Here is a 20679-nt window from a genome sequence, read left to right on the forward strand (position 1 = left end):
GCTTGAAGGCTTTTGATTGTCAGCTCTGGAGCAAGACATTGATCTTACTTCTCTTGCAGGTAGAAATTGACGAGTATCACAACTATGAGAAAGCGCAGGGAGCACTGGCAGAAGCGTATAAGTGCCTTTCCAAAGCAAAGCCTAGAAACCCTCAGGACCAGGAAAGCAAACTGGCACGTTTGCAAAGCAAGATGACCCTGATTAGGCGATTCATCCACGCTCGGAGGTGAGCTGCAGTGTTCAGAGCATGTAAACATGTAAACTAATGACAGAAATATCATACAAGAAGCAAAGTTTTACTAGTACGGTTTAATAAATAATTTGCAGACTCACTTCTAAATGCTGTTGTTGCATTTTTCTAGCAGGGAAATGATTATGTGATTTTTAAAAGTGCTGGTGACATTAAAAAGGTAACCTGAAATATAAGCAAGTGTGTTGACTGAGGAAAGCATAGCTCTATCAAAAGGCAATTATGAAACATAATACAGTAAAAAAACCTTCCCTGTTCCTCACAGGAGAAGCTGAACGCTCTCATCCAGATTGTTAACAGTTTCCTTTTGCTCTTTTACCAGAGTTTACTCTGAAGATCCCAAAGAAGCGGTCAGACAGTGCGAGCTGCTCCTCGCTGAACAGGATTTTGACAATGCCATCCGTCATGGCGATGTCTTGGGATTTCTGATTGAACATTATGTACAAACGCAGGAATTCCATACGGTAAGTTAATTCTTCCTGTATTCTATATACACCAGTACAGCTTGGTATAGTGTGGTTCTCTCATATAGGAAGAGATTCTACAGCAGAGACATAGCTAAACTGTTCAGCAGGGTGTTGCAGACCTGAGGAACTATATCCATATTAATGTATTTTTGTGGGACTGAAGAGAAAAAGCAAGTTCACAGGACATGGAGCATAAATAGTGGTGGATTCTTAAACATTCCCAGTTACCAGATAAGAACAGAGGGGTCAGTCTGGGTGCACGTCTCTGCAATTACACTGAACTTCATTTGCCACCTGGCCAAAGAAGAAAAGAAAATTGCGAAGTTGCAGTTGAGGAAATGGTGAATCACGTCTGCAGGGCAGAAGAGCCACACACGCCAGTGGTTGGACTAAACCGTAACCTGCGCCTATTACGAAACACAAGGATGCGGAGTGTGTGTTTCTCCAGCTCTGCTGATTAACCTTATTTTTAACATGTTTTGACAGTGCTTCGGCTGTCAGAATGTAAAACCAGCCTCGGAGCCCCCTTCCTTTTTAAACTGGAAAAGGCAGAATTGACACAAGGTGCTATGAAAGGTCATCACCTTAGCGAAGGCTACAACTCGTGGCCAAGCGTGAGCAGCCTGCAGCACGGGGCTCCTGGCGGGAGCTCAGCCCTCAGGCACGGTGGATGCTTTTCACTGTTTTGCTGGTGACTCCCCATAACAGAAATCTCTGTGCTTCAGGCTTACCGGTATCTGGAAGAGATGCAGAAAAGAATTCCAGCCGCAAACCTGAGCTACTACGTGCCGCAGCAGACCATGGAGGCAGTTCAGCGAGGAGCTGGCGTTCCCCTCAGCAGAACCCTGGTTCCGGAGCAAATCCACCACAGCGGTGCGGAGAACAAGGAGGTGGAAGAAGAAGTGGCTGACGAAGTGGAGGACCTTTGACAAGTTACACTCACCAAACACAAAGCTGACTTCAATACAAGGTAATTTATTCTGTCCTCATTAGGGGTCAATCAACACGCTGCTGCAATGAGGCTTTTTGGTTACGACCAAGAAATTTATTTTTTCTGCTTGACTACAAGCAACAGCACTGAAGATAATGTATTATGTTAAACACTACATACAAAATTCACATGTATATCCTGTTATTAAGGTGGTTTTAGTATTTTAATAAATTTGAGGGGGAAAAACACCCAACAAGAACTGCGTATTGTAACTTCAGGCCTTTTGCTCACCTTTAAGTCTGACCCTGCCTCACAACGGTGTATTTATGAAGTCACTCTCATACCTTTCATACCAACCAGCCCTTCTGCTTAGGTGATTTTATTTTTTTTTCCTATTTGGTGAACTGCTTCAAAACTTGAGGTGAACACAAAGTTTTAAAATTTTATGCTTTCAGGGAAGAAGTGGGGGTAGATTTTAAGGCTGATTTTGAGACTGTACAAAAAGGATTTCTGCTTTGTCCCCTCCTGACTGCAGCACAGCTTGAGCTTAGTGAGGTTTGTCACATTTTCAGAAAGTCAGTGTAGCTGTTCGGTTCTTACATCTCATCAGCAGTGTCATTCCCTACCCCACGCCGCCCTTTCCAACAGCAGCCCAAGGACTATTCCACCACTGACACGGGCACGTCCTCGAGGCAGCCCTGGGAGGTAAGTGGCCCTCTCCAGCCCTCCTGTTTTTCTGACAAGAAGTCTGCTGTGAGATCTTCCCTGTATTTTTAGCAGAGCGCTCAAATCTGCCAAGGTTATAAATAGCCGGGGGTGGGGGCTGGGGAGGTGTGGGGAGGACGGCAGCGCTCGCCTACCTTCCTGCATCTGTACACCCCGTACCGGATAGCCATAGCTCACTCAATTGGCCACCACTACAAAGTCCAGATGTCAAGTCAGGTTCGCTGGCTCACAGCTCTGCGCCCTCCCCCTGCTTCCTCTTCTCCAGCCAGGTGACCGCTGAGGAGGCCCCAGCGGTGCCGACACATCCAGCTGGCAAGAGTGTGAGGTAAAGGTCATTTCTTTCACCCTTCAGCTAAGACAGGACAGGTTCGAGTTTCTTTTTCAGGTTCTCCATTAGTAGCAAGTTCTGCAGGGCCAGCCTCCTGCAGTCCCCGTCTGGATCTTTCTCCACCACATCTGTAAAAGAAGCAGCCACTGTTAGTTGGGAAATGGGAAAAACTGCTCTTCAGTTAACACTTCTCTGCTGTTCCACTGACAGTCACAGAACGGCACTAAAAGAAACAGCAAGTGCAACTGAGCCTGGGCTGGACATCTGCACTTGCAGGAATTACATCAGACTAGAAGGCAAAGATCATCTCAAGCTGAATGAGATTAGCTGAGCCCTGACTGTCGCATGTGGTAACGCTCAGTTCATTCTTGCAGCAGAAACAAATAGCTGGGTTGAAACACAACAGAAACCCTGACCTTGCATTCCATGGGATAACCTCCGTGCTAGAATTCTTACTTGTGCCCTTGAGCTATACATCACCTTTCTACAGCTGATGTACTCGCACGAATGCAGTTTGCAATCAGAAATCCACTTACTCAAAAGCCCAAAGTCTCCATTCAGCCAATTCCTGCAATCAAAACAGATTCTGCAGTGACACTGCCCTTCAAATGGGGGACAGAAAGAGGCAGACCCCAAGCTTCACCACATTCTCCGTTCTGAGGTCAGTCTTACAATAAACCAGTAGTTCTTTCATACTTTATGCAGCATGTAACAGAGAGCATGAAGCTGCTCCTGGCAGCTGTTATTTCAGGGGCCCTTAATGGGCCTGCAAAGTAGAAACCAGGATGCACGCAGGATGTCTGAGCAGGGGGAGCCTGGAAGAGCAGCGGGTCCGCGTGAGGATATCCTGTACGCACAAGCAGTGTGCTCCGAGCCCGGCGCTGTCAGCCCAAACACATGACTCACCCCGATGGAGCGGGGCTATTTATAACCCCAGGGAGAGCTTCAGCGTGGTGTTTCCACACTCCACAGAAAGCAAAAGGGGGAGGCTACAAGGCAGAGCAGTACAAGCTCAAAAGGTAAGAGACTAATGTCGGCGCTGCTTCTAATTGCCATGAGCGTGGACCTTGAACTCCTGCTATTGAAAGGGAGACACAGGGCACCAGAGTATCACTTGTGTCCTCACATGCAACAAACTCACCTACAACACAGCTCTGCAGCACTTGCAAGGGGTGGGGAATTCCCTCAAAGGCAGCTGCTGAGGAATCAAAGGAACTGTTTCCTAGAAATGTTGAGGTGTTCCCTCACTCCCCTGGGAAGGACTGGACTACTCCATAGTAGGTCCAGCACAGCATTAATAGCAATGATGGACAAGTACAAGGTAGATCCAGCCTCTCTCCCCAGCTGAAATGTCCCAAAGCATCCACTAAGTGGACAGGACCATGACAAGTGACAGAAGTAGTTTCCTACACCACACTGCAAACACTTTCTAATGGGGAACAGTTCTAGTTACAGCCCAAAGGCTGAAGGGCTGGAACAGTCAGTCATATTCACATGATGAACTGCCGGAAGCTGGGTGGGCTGTGATTTAATAACAAACTGGAGCAGATCTGTAAATTTCTACTAAATAGTTCACGAATAACATTTTCTAGCCCACTCTTCCTCATTGTACTTTAACTATCACAGGAGAAATGTATATGCTTTAAGCTGAAACCCAAAGTGGTAACTTCTGGCCATCAGGCACAGTGGCAGGCGGTGTGCATGTGGGACAGCTTGTCATTTTTCCCAGCTACAGCAGCAGATCTACTACATGACACCTCTTGCAAATCTTGTCTGGAAGAGTCACAAAGCGACAGCAAGTCCACTAGCTGAAAAACCATGATTCAGTCATAAAAGTCGGCCTGTAGGGACTGACTGACTGCACCCGCTGGAGCAGCAGGGAGGAGCCTGGTGCTCCCTGTGAGAGCCACTTCACCAATCTTACAACTAATAGCAAAGGGGCAGCACAAGGAGCTGTTGTTCTTTCAGGAAGTAGCCCTACAAGGCTGCACAGGTTTTAAATTGCACTTAAATCACATCTGACCAGATCTGGAGTTGACTTGTATTCTTTAAGGTTTCTGACTGGCTTCTAGCATAACTTCCCCTTCTGCACTACACACACAACCGGGATCTTACCCTGCTCTCATTGCCACCAGGCTCTACCGTGCATTTTTCATGCAAAACCAGTACGTGTAAAGAGACGGACATTACACTACCTACAGGCATTAAAAGATGCTACTAGCGCTGTCATCCTCCTCCTTCCAAAAATAACCAATTAAAAACAGATTACGCAGACCCTCATGCTGAAAAATACATTTATAACATTCCTGGAAAGGCTTTACTTGGCAATAGTAGTGTTAACTGCAGAGACCAGGAGATTCCTCAGAGCACACCATGTCATGGGAAAAGTAAAGTTCTGGCCCCACAAGGCAGCTCTCTTCCTTTTAAAGGGCACAGAGCTCCACAGCCTGTGAGGATCAGAGGCCGCTGTGTCACTGCTGCTTCCTGCCTGCTCCCCGCGGGAAGCCAACTCACCAAGAGCGAGAACAGTGAAGGAACGAACCTGGGGATCGCATGGGGTCCGCTCAGAACACGGAGGAGGCTTCAGAGCTACCAAGCACACAGCGCTATTTGCTCTGCTGCTTCCAGCACCCTGCGATACCTGCGATACAAACAGCTGGTGTTGATGCAAGGTGCGCTGCGTGCACCATGTAAAGGTGTTTGCCATAAGTTGCTCTGTCCACCAGCAATAGGAAGTTAGGAGATGTGGTCATGTTCGTCTTCCTCCTATTCTTAGCACTCATGAAACCCACCTTCTGCACACATGGTGTAAACAGGCCATACAAGACTTTGCTGCTGCTGCCAGTCAAAGGCACTGCCCAGATGAGATACGTAATCTGACAATACTTCCTGCAGCTTCATGTGGTTGGGTGCTTAGACAGAGAAACTGGGAACATCATACTACATTTTGGGGTTTATTTTGGTTGGCTTGTAAGGTGAGGACAGTCACACTTGGAAATGCCATACGCTGCTCTCAGCTTATGCTTTAGTTACCTCAGTAATACATCTATACAGCACACAGTGTGCTCTGGTATTTGCCCTAAACTTACAAGCAAGCAATAAATTTGTTTAGCATGCAAATCTCTGGTGCACAACACCAGGACATTACTGGTACCATCACAATTAAAGAGAAGCTGCACAAAGACTGCACCCTTAACCAGAAACCCACTGGTGTACACCACCACATCTTACCTCCCAGCCAGGACTGAGTTTCCAAAAGCTCTTCTGTCATGTCTTCCAGAAGGTGCTGTGCAGGGACACTGAGGAGCAGGGAGGAGATACAGGACAAGAGACCCTGGCGCACATACCTGTTGGAGAAAGAATTAACTGGGTAGAGCCTGCAGCTTCATGGTCTATCTTGATTTCTTCAAATGTTTGTGACTATGATGGCTTTTGCCATATTCCTACTGAGTAGGAGAGTAATGGTGCACCAGCTGGCAGGATGCTCACACACACAGCCCCTGCCGTGCTGTGGGGCAGGCAGTCCGGCACAATTCAGAGTCCTGGACAAGCCCGAGATCCAAACAGAAATGGGATGTTTACAGCACTTTGGCTACATCTCTCAATTTCTTTCCAGGGTTGAATGCTGGAATTGAGTCTAAAGTTTTCTGAGCTCCCCAACCAACTATAGATAAAACTATCACATGATAGTTGATTACATTTGTCATGTATCTCCACACTAGAAGACACTAGCCAAGCTCCAATGTTGGTTTGACATTAAAGCAATGCCTTTGTTACCTATTCTTGCAATACTCAGTTGCAGGAACACAAGGCTGGATGAGAACACAGAGTTAATGGACAAAGTCATTAACATCCTCAGCCAGGTGCTAGTCTTGGACACAGACAAATCACAGCTCACAGCTGATCTCTAAAACCAAAAACAACTACAACTCACGAGTCAGTGTGGAAACGCAGAGCCCAAACGAACTCCAGCAGTGCCTTTCCCATCGCAGTAACTGCCTGCAAAACAGAATTATGACAGAAACACTAAATACCTCAACATTCACACCACCCTACAGAACTGGACCTTGAGATACACTGTTGTGAACATCAAGGTTACAATTAACTTTATTTTGCAGATGATGAAACTTAAGCAGTAAAGCGAAATGATGTGCCCAGCCTCCCACGGAAATTAAGAGTTCTTCTGCCAGGAAAAGATTGTGCAGGGGCGTCTGAATCCCATGTCTCCTTTCTGACCATTTTTTCTCAGCCCTTTTCACAACTCCGTAGCACACGTGACTCAAACTTGCTGCCAGTCTAAGTGCAGCAGGCCCCAGAGCACAGCGGTGGTGCAGAAAACACCTCGGAGCTCTCAGGCTGGAAGTCTCCTGCTCCCTGCCAGCTCCCGCAGCCTTTCTTACCACAGTGTTGACAGCCAAGTGCATCAGGACCGCTAACGTGTGGACCAGTCTTCCAAGGACAAAGTGATCTTCCCCCAGGAGATCAAATGTTGTCAAAGGCCTGCAAGTGTAAGATACACAGTTGTGTAGCAGCGAGAAGGCTGATCAGCGCATCTTTGGAACAGCTGGGGTGGTTATGCAGTGCGAGCTGTTCCCCACAAGCCTGAATCTGTATGGCAACAGTCATTATACAGTTATTCCCAGTTTAACACAGACTGTTGCTCCCAGACCACTAACATCCTCTACTCTAACAGCAGGTATCAAGCGATACCAACAGGCTTTCCCTAGAAAGAAGTGCCTGCAAACAATGGCACTGCCATACTAGAAACAAACCATTAAGATCAGTATTAGAACAATCTTGATTCTCATGGAATCAATTACTCAGCCTCTCTTAGGTAAGCAAAGAATGAATTGACAACAAACTGTGTCCTGTGTCCCACAACGTGGCCACAAGGACCAGTCCAGGTGACAGGCCCAAACCTGGGACAGGGTTAACTTGATAACAGGGTTAACTTTGGTTCAAGACTGCAGTCTAATTTCTGTGGTTCTCTGTGGACCTCCCCAGGTGGAGGGTCAGCCAAGACCACTGGTTTGGTACTGCCAAAAGCATCCACCTGCACACCTGCCAACAGGTTATTCTTCATAATGTATCTCTGCTTCTGCATGGTCTGACACACTTCTGCCCAAAAATTCTTCACAGGAGCTGTCCAGAGACCACAAATCCCTCTTGTCTACGCTTTATGCAGGAGCCGGGCAGCAGTGTGGTGTCACCAGACTCCCACACAGCTCTGGGCTTCAGCCTGCTGCTCTGGGGTGAGCAGAACAAGCAGAGGTTCACACTGGCAGCTGCCAGGCCCACACCCTGAGGGGCTCACGCTCACCTGTCAAAGTGCTGAATCAAGGGGAAAAAGAAGTGCCCAGCAACAGAACTGAACTCATTCGGGCTGGAAGCCAGTTCGCCTTGAGACGGACCCTGTCCAAGAGAAAAATGAAGACTAGACACAAGACGCATCATCTGAATCTTGCACTTCACTGGACACTGTCAAGACCACAGGTGCCATGCAGCGATCCCAGTGTCAGCCACTGCTTGCTTGTGTGCCTATGGCTACTAGTTTCCAGGCTGGAAGGCTCACTTCCCACTTCAGATCCTCTCACACATCCAAATATTTCAGCACAAAATAGCTCAGTGCTGCTGGGTTAGATATAAGAAACAAGAACATGCAGGGGATAAAGGAGTTTTGGAAAGTGAGTTCTCCAGGGTGAACCAGAGGGGAGTTCTGGGAACTGTGAAACTGGCATCAATTTATCTCCCTGAAAAGCAGGGAGGCTGAGACAGTCCAGTCCAGGGACAGTTGGTCTGATGGAGGAGGCTCTGGGATCCGCGAGGTGCAGTAACAGCTCCCTGCAGCGGCCAGACAAGCTCAGAACAAGCACAGAACAGCAACAACTACCCCTCAATGCAAAGCAAGGAAATCTAGGTTTATTTTCCACTCCCTGCCAGGGGAGGACTATGGAAGGTGGCACTCTGCACCAAAGATTCGGCTAAATATGAAGATAAATTTATGTTTTAAGTTACACAGTCTTTCCTTTGGATTGGGTATTTTTCTCTTTCTGGATAGAAATACAACAACCCCTGTTTTTGCTGGATCTGACATTAGTTTGTTTCCACCCCAGCCTCACCGTAGCAAATCTCCGAGTCTTGCTTTTGATCCTCTCATCAACAATTTTCCTCCAGTCCTTGGAGCTGTCACTTCCAGGAAGAAGTTGGATACGGGGTTTTTGGGCACCAGAATGCTTGGTCTTCCCATGGGATTTGGGATAGGACAGTTCCCGAGCTGCCAAAACCAATACCTAGATGAAAGATGGAGGTTCTGTTAAAAAGGGCTAATCCCTCTACTAGGAGACAACAACAGAGTTATCTGCACCCAAACTGACAGGAACAGCAAGTCAGAAACACACGACAGGTTCAGAATGAAGAACAGCGACAACCAACTGGCTCTGAGGTGCTGACCAAGCACCTGGTCACTTATCCCAGAGACAGAACAGCAGCTCCTTCTTCAGACACAGTAAGTGAAATGGTGTAGGAGGAGTCAGAGGCAGATCGCTGCCTTTCAGAAAGTGGAGATATAAGACTGATGACACGTTAGGGAACAGTGGCTTCTCCTAAGCAAATGTCCTTCATATGTTTTGCATTCTGTAGGGAGGGATGGCTGTATAACTGGAGTGTAGCAGGGCTACAAACAAGAGAGGCATGCCAGGCACAAATGCTAATAGAAGACATTCCCATGCCTCTGCCTGCTCCTATGAGGAATAAAAGGTAACACCATTACAGCAGCACTGGTACAACAAAGACACAAGGAAAGCGAGAAGTGAAGAGAAGAGCACTTACATCGAGAATGTCCATGCGCTGACGAAGACTGTAGTTCAGAGAGTAGAACTGGGAGGTCAAGTACTTTGCTACCTGTACAGAAAAATCAATGTGCAATGAACACAGACCCAGGTTGGAAACAGCCTTCGCATCAATCTAAGACTCTCCATTCCAGGAGAAGTTCTGCTTCCTGTCAGGTTAACAAGAAGCCTCCAAGAGAAGAGAAGAGACATGGTGTGCAAACAGGGGAAAGAAGAACTCACAGGTATTGGATCTGTTGTTAAAACAGCTACTTGAGCTCTCTGACGGAGCTCCACAAAGCCTTCAATGTAGGTCTTCTCCTCCAGATGCAATAGTATTTTTGCCAGCTCCACGCTAACCTGCTCAAATAATGAAAAAAAAGGAATCAAATCCCCGCAGGTGTTTTCTTTCTCACAGGATTTACACACCAGTTCTAATGTTTAAGCAAAGACAATGAGGGTATGGAATACAGGCAACGTGTCTGTTACTTAGGAGGGAGAGAAAACACATTAAGCTAAATGCCAACATGACAGATTTCTCAAAACACTGAACAACCCCCTGTGCCGATTTCTCTGTCCACACTCACTTTGGCATCGTGTTGTAGGAGGAATTGTCCCTATAATTAATAAGTGGCACAGTACCACCCCCAAAGCCCATCCAGCTTAGTAACAGGTCTGATGAGCAGCAGCAGGTTGCACATTGTTTACCAGACTACACCCCTGCAATTGGTCTGTGGAATTCGTGGTTGCTCTGTAAACTGCATTTCAAATGTTGATTTCTGCCCGGCAGAAAGCACGGCGCTTCCTCGTGTTTCTGGCAAGCTCAACTCGCAGTGCATTTCATCTTCAGTGCTGGAGATGCTACATGCCATACTGCTGCCAGCACCTTTGCCTGCTCTTTGTTCCTTTGTGCTCTGCAGCCCCACCTCCAAACCAACTATTTCCTACTATTTCCCTTCCCAAGCTGAAAGCTTTAAATGCAGGTCCCCCTTAGCCTGGCCTCCTGCTCTAGTGGCATGTTTAGTCTCTTCACAAGGGCAAAGGCACAATCCTGTATTACAGCCCACTGGTAACTTAGCTCACACTACTTCACCTCTCTTGTTGCTGCTGGATTCTTTCGAACCAAGCTCTCAAGGGCCTTGACTGTAGCTTCCCATTTGTCCATGTCTTCAGATCCTGTCAGGACTGAATGCAATCAAAAGACAAACAATAGCTGTTCACAAAATGGTTGTGCTTGGTTATACACCCCCAACTTTCTTCTGCCGCTAGTTTGTCCTGTTATAGGCAGATATCACTGAACCAGCATCAAGAACTAAACTGAAATTACTCAGAAACGCTTGAGCCCCGATTACTGAAATCCTACAGCTTCTTTAAATTAGCTCTGAAAAAAATAAACCTACACCAAGATCACCCACCCCAAATCAGTAGGAAACAGATAAAGACGTAGTCTCAAATCTCCTACCTTCAATACAGTCTCGGATATACACAGGAGCCTTAGTCTTTAGTTCTCTATCTTCTGACATGTCGTAAGGGATGAGGTCATCATCACTGTACAAGAAATAAAGGCAGGAGTTACTCTGTGGGGTACAGATGTTCTTCCTCTCCCCAGCCATCCACACAAAAGTGAAAAAAGCAGCACATAGATTATTGTAATATCTTCACCCTTGCACTGTCCACAAGTGCTGTTGCGGCCTGATCTGAAAGGGCTCCTGAGGAAATTACTCTGCAGCTCAGTGCAAAAGTGGTTTTGTGACCAGGAGCCAGGTGACCGAGAGACATGAAGCTGATTCTTGAGATTTCTTTATGTATTGGCAAAGTGACAGAACAAGTCAGGTCCACTGTTAAAATGGAGAGGTATAGCCGTAAGTCAAAGAAACTTAGATAAGTCAAATGGAGTAAATGCTTTCATTAGATCACTGACTAACCTACTTGCATGCAATTTCCTACACAAAGTCCTACTCTGCTGCGTGCCACTCAGCTGAACAAGGTCAGAAAGCACAAGATTTGCCAAGAAATGCAGCTACCAATAGCTCCCTTCTCCTGACATCTGCTCTTAAGAACCTGCCATTTCTTTTCCATTTCCTACCAGTTTCTTGCCTCATACCTGTCAAGCTCAGCATCTGACTCCTCCTGTGGCGTTACAGGGGCCGCTGCATGTGATTTCATGTCACTTTCCAATACCAACGGCAGCGCAGCATCTGCTTTCTCATTCCTGCTGTGAGCAACAAGAAGGATTAAAACCAATAAAGCAACAGTCCTTACCCACTAGCAATAAACTACCCAGACCATCAACCCTTGCTGCCTAAGCAGAACAGCAGGTAATTATTTCTGCTGCAGCTTCCCACCAAGCTTGGCCTACACAAGGAACAAAGTCCTGGGAAGAGAATGGGGTGAGGGCAGAAGAGACGCAGAATCTCTTAACAGAAAAGCAATGGGTAACAAAACCTAAGCTGGCTAATTTGCCGTGTTTCCCCGCACTAACTTGCACCTAGGACTGCTAAGTAAAGACTCATCTGTGATAACTGGACCACACTGGCCTGTCCCATGTTTGAAGCTGTGAACAAAACCAAACAAATGAAGAAGAAACATCTTTAATGATTAATAGTGGGACGAATTCAATAACGGATAATTTTTTTTGTGCCCTTGTACCTCCTTCTGTGGACTCTGGAATTGTCCTTTCATCTCTCTGCTTCTCAAATGCTGTCTCAAACAGCTGTCTACACTGACTGTGCCCCTAAAATGGGAGCAATAAACCTTCTGTATTTCACTGGAGTGCTGGACAGCTTCATTTGCTAATAATATGAAAAGCTTCCTTCATCCACTGGTAAAACTAAGTGCTTCAGAGAACCTCAGCAGATGCTACAGAAGTCAAGAGCACCAAAGAACCAGCCTTTAGACTGACGGGTATGCTGGATTTTTGTCAGGGACTAATGGGCTGTGGGCATATGGCCCAAATGCCAGATTTCCCCGATGTGAAGAGAAAAGGCCTGTTTGATTCTACCCAGGGACAAGACCCTGGGAGCACGGTTTTACCGCATGCAGCTATCAAACAAGCAATTTAATACATACTGCTATTTGAATTATGAATTTAACATCACTGCACTGCATTGTAAGAGTAAAGTGCATTATAATGCTTAAGAATATATAAGACCACTTGAATACTGTATGCAGTTCTAGTGTGTAACTCAAAAAAAGTACAGAGAAGGGCAAAAAGATGGCATGGAGATGAATAGTAGCAATATCTTACTCATCATCTGGAAGGCTGGGGACAACACAGAATGGTGGAGTCTGCACCAGAAGGGACTTCAGTTCTCTTGCTTCATCATCTTCCTCATACTAGACATTCAGAATAACAGTTACTCAACTCTATTTGATAGCAAATCTGCCCAGCATTCAACATCTGACCCTTCTGCTGTGTGCAAGAGACTGAATCACAAGCAGATGAACCCACACAAATCCATGATCCCATGATTCAATCGCTGTGTTGCCAGCAGTAATGTAAATGCTGTAAAGTGACCTGCGCCATATGTAATCTTTGTCCCTATATATAATAGTAGCACCTGATCCAACCTTGTCTGAATGTTATTTACAGTATTTAAAACATCTAATAAATGGCAATGTGACATGAGGGATGATGCAGTTTTAAAGAATCAATGTGATTTAATCGCATAATTCTTACAATCTTTACTGGCAACAGCAGAGCATAATCCTCATGTCAACCTGGAAAATCTCAACTCAGAGCAGCTCTTTGCGGGACTGAAAGTTCACAGTGGTTTAGGTTTGAAGTTCCCTCTCAACTTCCACGGGCCAGATTCTGATTCCCTTGTGCAATACGATAATCCTCTAGTAGTCCTTTATTATCACCAGTTTACCCTCAACTTTGTCAGCAGGTTACACTTAAGGTCACTCTCAGCCAGCTGGCTAATTTCTGTACAATTGCTTTTCTATAAACAGATGTCCTCTCTGAAAGTGTTGCTGCCTCTCCTTATTTCCCGACAAGTGTTAGAACTTGCTATAATGCCCTGGATCACCTGGTTTAAAGCTTTTATTTCCTGTAAGCCCTGTAAACTAGACATACATTTCATTATAACCTTCACCTGAAACTTCAGGACAGGCCCATCAGTGTTTATTTTTGAACTAATGCTCTCTGCCACGATCATTCCCAGACGCCGTATTTGTGGCAGGCTGCTGTCCAAGTGGCATTTCACACCCTCCATCATGCTTGTGAGAAGCTCTGAAACACACCAAACCATCAGTGCATGAAATAATGACAGAGACAAATACCCATCTTTATGCTGGTTCCCTGAGAGGGCGTCTTAAGCCATTCACCACTCAATAATGGGTAGAAAAACACGAAGGGCTCATGCAACTGTGACTCCTCTTTCTGCAGTGGCAGTATTGCTTTTCAGCACCAACAAAACCACACTTTTTCATGGGGTACTAAGTCAACAAAACATTACACTATATTCTAAATTTGGAATATTTCAGTTTTCACTGAAACAAAAAAGGATGGTAAGTCAAGTAAATCTTAAGTGGCTTTGAAGAGCTCTGAAAACAAGCTGAAGTGAAACGTCATGTTTTGAGGAAGCTACAAATTCTGACCAGGAAAACAGTCACAGAGGGAGAAATTTCCCTCAGCACCTAGGCCAGCTGACAGGGGCAGGTAACACTGGTATTTCTCAGCCCAGAGAATGACGGCTGCCAGCTTCACCAGGCAGGCTTACTGCGTTCGACTGACCTCCTTCAGCTCAGAAAAGCTTATCTTGGCAACGGCTGTCACATAAAAAAGAGATTATAAAACTACAGTACTGTTAGTAAATAACAGGTCACTGGATCACCTAAACAAGTAATTCTATAATAGAATGAAATCAACGGACAGGTCTTGTCAGTTAACCTTCTTGCCCCTCAGAGCCACACACACACAGAAGTAACTCTAGACATTGGAGAGAATATTGTTCTTATTGCAACAGAAACAGAAATTTTAGACCAGGACCCCACTGTATGAATGCAAAATAGGATGCCCTTGCCAGTAACTCACTATCCCTACTCATCTAGTACTGAGGGGAGCAGAATGATGCAGAGGAAATCGTATTGGATAGTCAGAGTCCAACTAAACAGCTGTTTATCCTTGGTGTACTTGCCCCTGTCCCCTCTGGAGCCTCATTCGTGCTCCAACTGTGAGCCTATAAATTGCAAATCACTCCATTCCTCTAACCAGTCACAGAGGCAATCCTGGTTTTCCAGTGACAAAACTTAAGGGCTCCCAAACCACTGTTCAGGTAAGAACCTTAGTTCAAAGATATGTTTCTCCAATTTTATAATTTAAAGCTATGCACTTGGAATTGTACCACACCAGTGCTAAAGAAAAAGAGGATCCCAGGAGGCTACACCATTTTTGCCAAGATGAAATGGAAAAATTTTGTCCACAGATCAAAACAAGATGTTCTTCTACTCACAGTCTGACCTCCTGTGAAACAAATTTATCTCCCGCTTCTCCCACCACCTCACCTTGTCTGCAGCTCTCAATTTCGGGCTCCTTCAGGTGGGAGAGGCAGATGAGGATGGCCTTGCTAATATACTGCTGCTGCTCCGGCGGAGAGTGTTTCACAGCGCTGCTGCTGCCCCAGGTCTCCAACAGTTCTTGCAGCACCTGAATCAGAAAACTCAAGTTGGTTTGAAATTGATCTTTTCTTTTTGAAATGTACTTTCATACAGCATGTTGTATATTCTGATGGCTCTTTGGTCTCTATGCTTCCCAGTGCACTCTACACTCCTTATGAACAAAGATAACTTTGTATTTCAGGGCCCAAAACGTACTGTGTTTGACCAGCTGAGAACTCCATACCACCTTTGTTTAATATACTGCTAAATATATTTTTTTACTTAAAAGTGATAAATATGTTTATTTCTCATAAATAAATATTATATAGAAAGCAATACATATTATTGACAAAAAGCAATATGCTATTATATGGTTTTATATATTTGGGGTCATATTGTATATAGCTGCCAGTACTTCCAGATAATTTTAGACCATCTAACCAGTGCAAAAAAAAAAAACAAAAAACAAAGAAACAAAATCAAAAGAACCACCCCACAAAAACAAACAAACAAACAAACAAACCAACCAAACCAAACCAAACCAACACCACGACAAAGCGGTAGATATTTCCAGAGATACAAATTCCCTAGAAGATCCATCACACTGCTGGCTTGGACAAGGAAAATATCTGCATCCCCACTGAGGAGAAGGTAGATGAGAGAGATTCCAAAGCATCAACCATTTGGCACATAGACAGTTTTCAACCAACGTCATCACTTGCTGCCATCTGCCCAGCCACACAAACAGGGGACAACAGAGGAAGCTGAGAGGGATGGAGGACACAGGACATCTGTTGGAATCTAAGCCTCATTAATTTTGCTACTTGGAAGACAATTTAGCAATTAAATATGAAAAACTAATGCAAGCAGCAGCGAAGTCTTTGATTTGTCTATCATCATTTACCTGTGATATGCTAGGGCTTCCCTCATTCTCAGAAACCTTAACAAAAGTGTCTCAGAGAAGTACCAAAACTGCACACCCCACAGACACACACACACACTCACACGGTAGCATTTTTTTGATCAGATATGTCACCAACAGCGTTACTCAACCGTACCTTGATCAGTAAGGGACGCCGAAGGCCATCCAGGGCCAGGTAGCCAAGGAGGTTCTGCAGTACTGCAGTCTGCAATGAAAACCATGAGTCCTGCTTTAGCTGGGCACAAAGTGGTCACCCAATGACAAGAGTGTATTTTTACTACATTAAGCTTTTCATTTTGACAACATTCAGAGACATAAAATTAAGCAAATTTTAAAAAACCCAACCAAGCACACAAGCATTTGCTGATGAAATACATGGAAAACCAGGACAGGAATACAGTACAGTGTTTTTATCATCAAAACCAGATCAGCGCAGTCTCAGGCAAACATGGAACACAAAGAGAACATCCCTCACAAGACCACCACAAACCACACAACACTTCCTAACACCTTGTGACAAACTTAAGTGCACAGGGAAAAAAAAATCCCCAGCCCTTGTCTCATCTCTTCAATCTAATTCTTATCCCTGAGGGTGGGTCATGGCTTCTTCAGCCTCTTCTCTCAGATTCTAAATTAACTAGATGTCCCCAGCTCCCCAGAACACCGACAGTTTGTGCAACTAACCACTTGGTCCCAGAAAAATAGAGTACAGTAATTCTGCTAATTGCCAAGAGAGAACATGAATCCCATGATTTCAAAGCAACAATTTACCACTCCCTGTTCATGACGTTCAGTTAAGGGGATGTAAGTGAAAAGCTGCACAGCTCAGGTACGTGTGGAGAGACTTAAGGCTGATTTCAGAATACAGAGTTAAATCTTGCAAAGACCTGGAGTTCAGCTAAAAAACACACTGGCACTTGGAAAAGAGGAGCCCCTACACCGCTGTTCAACGCAGAGGCCTTACCGTGTGGCAATACTGCAAGAGCAGCAGCTTCTGTGTCACCACAAACTGAGCTTTCTTGTTTTTCACAACCAGGTTCCCCAGCAACCTAGACAAGACATCTGCCCTAGCAAGACAGGTCAATAGCAAAATATTAGAACCTGTGAAATTACTGTCATGCTGCTACTAATCATAGGAAATTCTACAAGCAGGTATTTGTAACAAAGTCTCTGAAACAACTCTAAACTTTAGGAATGAGTCAGTAATTGCAAAGAATGTTTTCACTCATTTTTTTCACATGCTACAACACAGATCTCTAAGGAATGGTGCAGGTTCTACCTGAGAGGAAACAACCAGCTGCTCCATCCCTAGAGTCTCTCAGGAAAAGGCACTGTAAGCAACTGCCTACACACACACGCACACATCAGAAAACAATCCTGCAAGTATTTGTGAAAAACCTCCAGCCTTTCCTCTGGATGAGGGAGGAAAGCAGAGCTCTTACCCAGGGGTTCTCTGCACAAAGCCAAGGACCACGGCTTCCATCCAGCGGTCTGGCACACATTCAACCAGTCGCCAGCATATTCTTTGCCAGATACAGTCTGACTTGGTGAGATCCATCAGGCGGGGTACCAAAACACCCAGAATTTCTTCTGAAGTTGAAGAGAAAACAGGTAAATACACCAGAACTAGTGCAATCGCACTCAAGGTCAGCCTGCAAATTTCAAGATCCTTACAAGATGAAGAAATACGATGTACAGCTTGCAGTTCTTAGTTGTTCCTGTGGTAAAAACTAAGGAACTTGCAAGTATTCCTCATCACAGTAAACAGCTAGAAAATCTCTCCTTCCCCAGCCCTGTAACTACTTGTGAATTCAGTGGCTTCAGGGTTCTAAGTGAAGCCAGACTGAAGGTGACTCACGTGAGAGGGTTATTACTCAAGGGCAGTGATTTATACTGGTATTTACAAGGCACTTTCAGGCCACTGGATGAAAAGCACTAGAAGTTATGCCCTAAATGGCAGGATGAGCAGGCTAATAACCTCATCAGTTTTTGAGAGAACAGATCACATTCACACGAGCTGACAGAAAAGCATCAATATCTGTTGGATACGTAGTTGAGTAGCCTCAGAAAGCAGCGAGCAGCTCACAAAACCCCCAAAGTATTAACTCATCAGTCTCCCACTCCCTCTGTTGATCATCATCATCACAGTCATCCTTCCATACTAATACAGTAAACCCAACTTTCCCTGGCCCCAAAATGGTATTGTAAAACACTCACTTTGTCTCCCATGGACACACACCTTCCCGAGGACATGAGAAACAAAAGAGATTGAGCAATCCAAGCCACCTGGGATAAAACAGACACAAGCTTAACAAGAGCATCACCAGGATCCTCCAAACAACCTTCAGAAGGAGCAGCATACACTTCCACAAGTACCAAAGCCTGAAAACACAGATTAACTTTTTCTCTTCCAGCACCATCTCTTCTTCCCTCCACCACGTGCCTTCAGGCACAAAACAGCACCCAGCATTATTTATACACAATGATGAGAGTCAAGAGACTGAAGTAGTTCAATCCCACTTTAATACAATGGTAATAAAGCCACTGGTTCATTCAGTACCATTTAAATCTTCCATACAATTACTTCAGCACAGACCAAGTGACCACAATTATGCTCTGCCAACAGAAGATGCTATTTAACAGCTCCCAGCGGGATTTCAAAATCATAGAACCATTTCAGTTGGAAGACACCATCAGGATCAAATCCAGCTATAACCTAACCTAACCCTAGCACTAAACCATGTCCGTAAGAACCTTGTCTAAACACCTTTTAAAACCCTCCAGGGATGGTGACTCCACCACTTCCCTGGGCAGCCTGTTCCAATGCCTGACAACCCCTTCCATGAAAATTTTCTCCGAATATCCAATCTAAACCTCCCCTTGTGCAACTTGAGGCCATTTCCTCTTGTCCTATCACTTGTTACTTGGGAGAAGAGACCAACAGCCTCCATATCACAACCTCCTTTCAGGTAGTTGTAAGGAGTGAGGTCTCCCCTCAGCCTCCTTTTCTCAATGCTACTAAAATGCTTCAGGCATCTTTCTCATTCCTGGTATTCTGTGCTTTTAAGCACAACAAACTTCAGCGTGAAGACTGAACGTGAGGCTCTGTAATGCCCATTTTCTGTATTTTAAGCACCAGCCAAGGCGGTCCACACATAAAACACTTCGTCAGAAGAGCTGTCTCAATAGCACAGTCCTGCAATCTTACCTCTGAGAGAATCAGAGATCTTCTGCAGCACCTGGATGATCGCACCACCCAAGAGAGGAAAGTAGTTCTGTGGGAAGAACACTGGTGGGTTTTTCCCCTGGAGTTTGTTGCTCACATGATCAGGCAAGCACACGACCTTACTGAGCAGGGCCTCCTGCAGCTCGGGCGCGCCAGCCTGCGCCTGCTGCTGACACACGTCCCACAGCAGAGCCGAGAGCCGCCCCTCCTGCAGGAACCGCTCCAGCACCTCGGCAGCCTCGCTCGGATGAAAGCTGGGACTGGAAGAGAGTAACTGCAATAAGCCCCTGCCCCTTTTCAATGGTAAAAAGAGATGTGCACGCTATTGTTCTTCTGTTGAGCTCTCATCACTATAACACCGCTGCTCAATCACATAGAATTTTAACCAGAATCAAAGCAATTTTAATTTATTTGTATCTCTACAGTTTCCTCAGCTCAAAAGGTTCCGGATATTCAATGGGTGCACCTGCAGAGACTCGCTGCCTCAGTGGGGGCCCCCGGCGCTGTGTGTGCGCGCTGTGTGTGCGCGCTGTGTGCGCGCGCTGTGTGCGCGCGCTGTGTGCGCGCGCTGTGTGCGCGCGCTGTGTGTGCGCGCTGTGTGTGCGCGCTGTGTGCGCGCGCTGTGTGCGCGCGCTGTGGAACCGCGGGGCAGCGCGGGGCTCCCCTGACCCCGCCCACCCGCAGGGCAGCCCCGCCCGCGCTCCCAGACCAGCTCTGAGGAGAACGAGCCCCCGTCAGCTCTCCGGGCCGCCGCGCCGGGTGACACCCGCCCCGCCCTCCTCCCCCCGGGGAGCAGCCCCGGAGCCCGGCCGCACTGACCCCGGGGACGCGAGGGCTTCCAGCAGCACGCAGAGCCCGAGCCCGGGCGGCCCCTCCAGGAAGCAGCGCTGCCACTCGCCCTCGGGCCGCGCCGCGCGGGGCGCCCGGGCCAGGCTGCGCAGGAGGGCGCCGAAGAGCGTCCGCTCCCTCTCGCCGAGGGCGGCCGAGCCCCCCGCCGCCGCCAGAGCGGTCCGCAGCGCGCCCAGCGCCTCCGCGGCCCCCGCCGCGCCCCGCTCCAGCGCCGCCGCGGCCTCCCGCAGGGCTGGCTCCAGCCCCGCCGCCGCCATGGCGCTGAGGGGAGCGAGGCCGGACCCGCTTCCGCCCGCCCGCGGCAGCAGCCAATCAGCAGCGCCTACAGGCGTGACGTTCTAGAAAAGCACCGCCCACGCCAGTCTTAAAGAGACAGGTGCCCTCGGCGGGGTGTGGGGGTTACAAACCACCCCGGGGCCACTTGAGCACCCGGAAAACGGGTCGTGTCGGGCAGAAACTCCCATTATGCAAGTGCCGTGAGATGAAGCACTGGGGCACTCCTTCCGTGCTCCCAACACTCCTGCCACGTGGGAAAAGATCCTCTTTGCAGGC

The 20679-nt window shown here is 46.7% G+C and overlaps 2 protein-coding genes across 3 annotated transcripts in view; one reads left to right on the forward strand and one right to left on the reverse strand.

The window, feature by feature from the left end:
• Positions 1-2276, forward strand: part of IFT140 (intraflagellar transport 140) — a 64416-nt gene extending 62140 nt beyond the window's left edge. Inside the window, exons 27-29 of the mRNA XM_082064888.1 lie at positions 60-226; positions 573-714; positions 1443-2276. Of these exons, the coding sequence (XP_081921014.1) occupies positions 60-226; positions 573-714; positions 1443-1646 (513 nt within the window). The 3' untranslated portion in view covers positions 1647-2276. The remainder of the gene's footprint in view (positions 1-59; positions 227-572; positions 715-1442) is intronic.
• Positions 2277-2418: 142 nt separating this feature from the next.
• On the reverse strand, positions 2419-20400 carry TELO2 (telomere maintenance 2). Of its 2 annotated transcripts, none has more exons than XM_082064890.1 (20): positions 20098-20400; positions 19261-19538; positions 18270-18338; positions 17495-17642; positions 17017-17119; positions 16189-16257; positions 15038-15179; positions 13627-13763; positions 12777-12865; positions 11634-11741; positions 10992-11077; positions 10623-10714; positions 9773-9889; positions 9531-9602; positions 8822-8992; positions 8023-8114; positions 7103-7202; positions 6637-6701; positions 5934-6049; positions 2419-2830 (listed from the first exon to the last, which is right to left on the reverse strand). In XM_082064890.1, exons 1-20 carry the CDS (start codon positions 20382-20384, stop codon positions 2727-2729), a joined length of 2445 nt encoding a protein of 814 aa, XP_081921016.1. In that variant the 5' UTR covers positions 20385-20400; the 3' UTR covers positions 2419-2726. The 2 variants fall into 2 exon arrangements, with proteins under 2 accessions (XP_081921016.1, XP_081921015.1); XM_082064889.1 differs by having other exon boundaries at positions 11634-11744.
• Between the last annotated feature and the right edge of the window lie 279 nt (positions 20401-20679).

The sequence above is a fragment of the Streptopelia decaocto genome (genome assembly GCF_964273445.1).
Source record: "Streptopelia decaocto genome assembly, chromosome: 13".
NCBI classification, from domain to species: Eukaryota; Metazoa; Chordata; class Aves; order Columbiformes; family Columbidae; genus Streptopelia; species Streptopelia decaocto.

What these genes read in the sequence shown, in the direction of transcription:
- TELO2 (XM_082064889.1), bottom strand. Translation starts at nt 20,384, where the DNA reads ATGGCGGCGGCGGGGCTGGAGCCAGCCCTGCGGGAGGCCGCGGCGGCG. An exon ending in TTTGTGCAGAGAACCCCTGG is followed by an intron (nt 17,120 to 17,494) that starts GTAAGAGCTCTG and finishes CTGTCTTGCTAG; the next exon opens with GGCAGATGTCTTGTCTAGGT. An exon ending in AGCGCATGGACATTCTCGAT is followed by an intron (nt 8,993 to 9,530) that starts GTAAGTGCTCTT and finishes TCTTTCATCTAG; the next exon opens with GTATTGGTTTTGGCAGCTCG.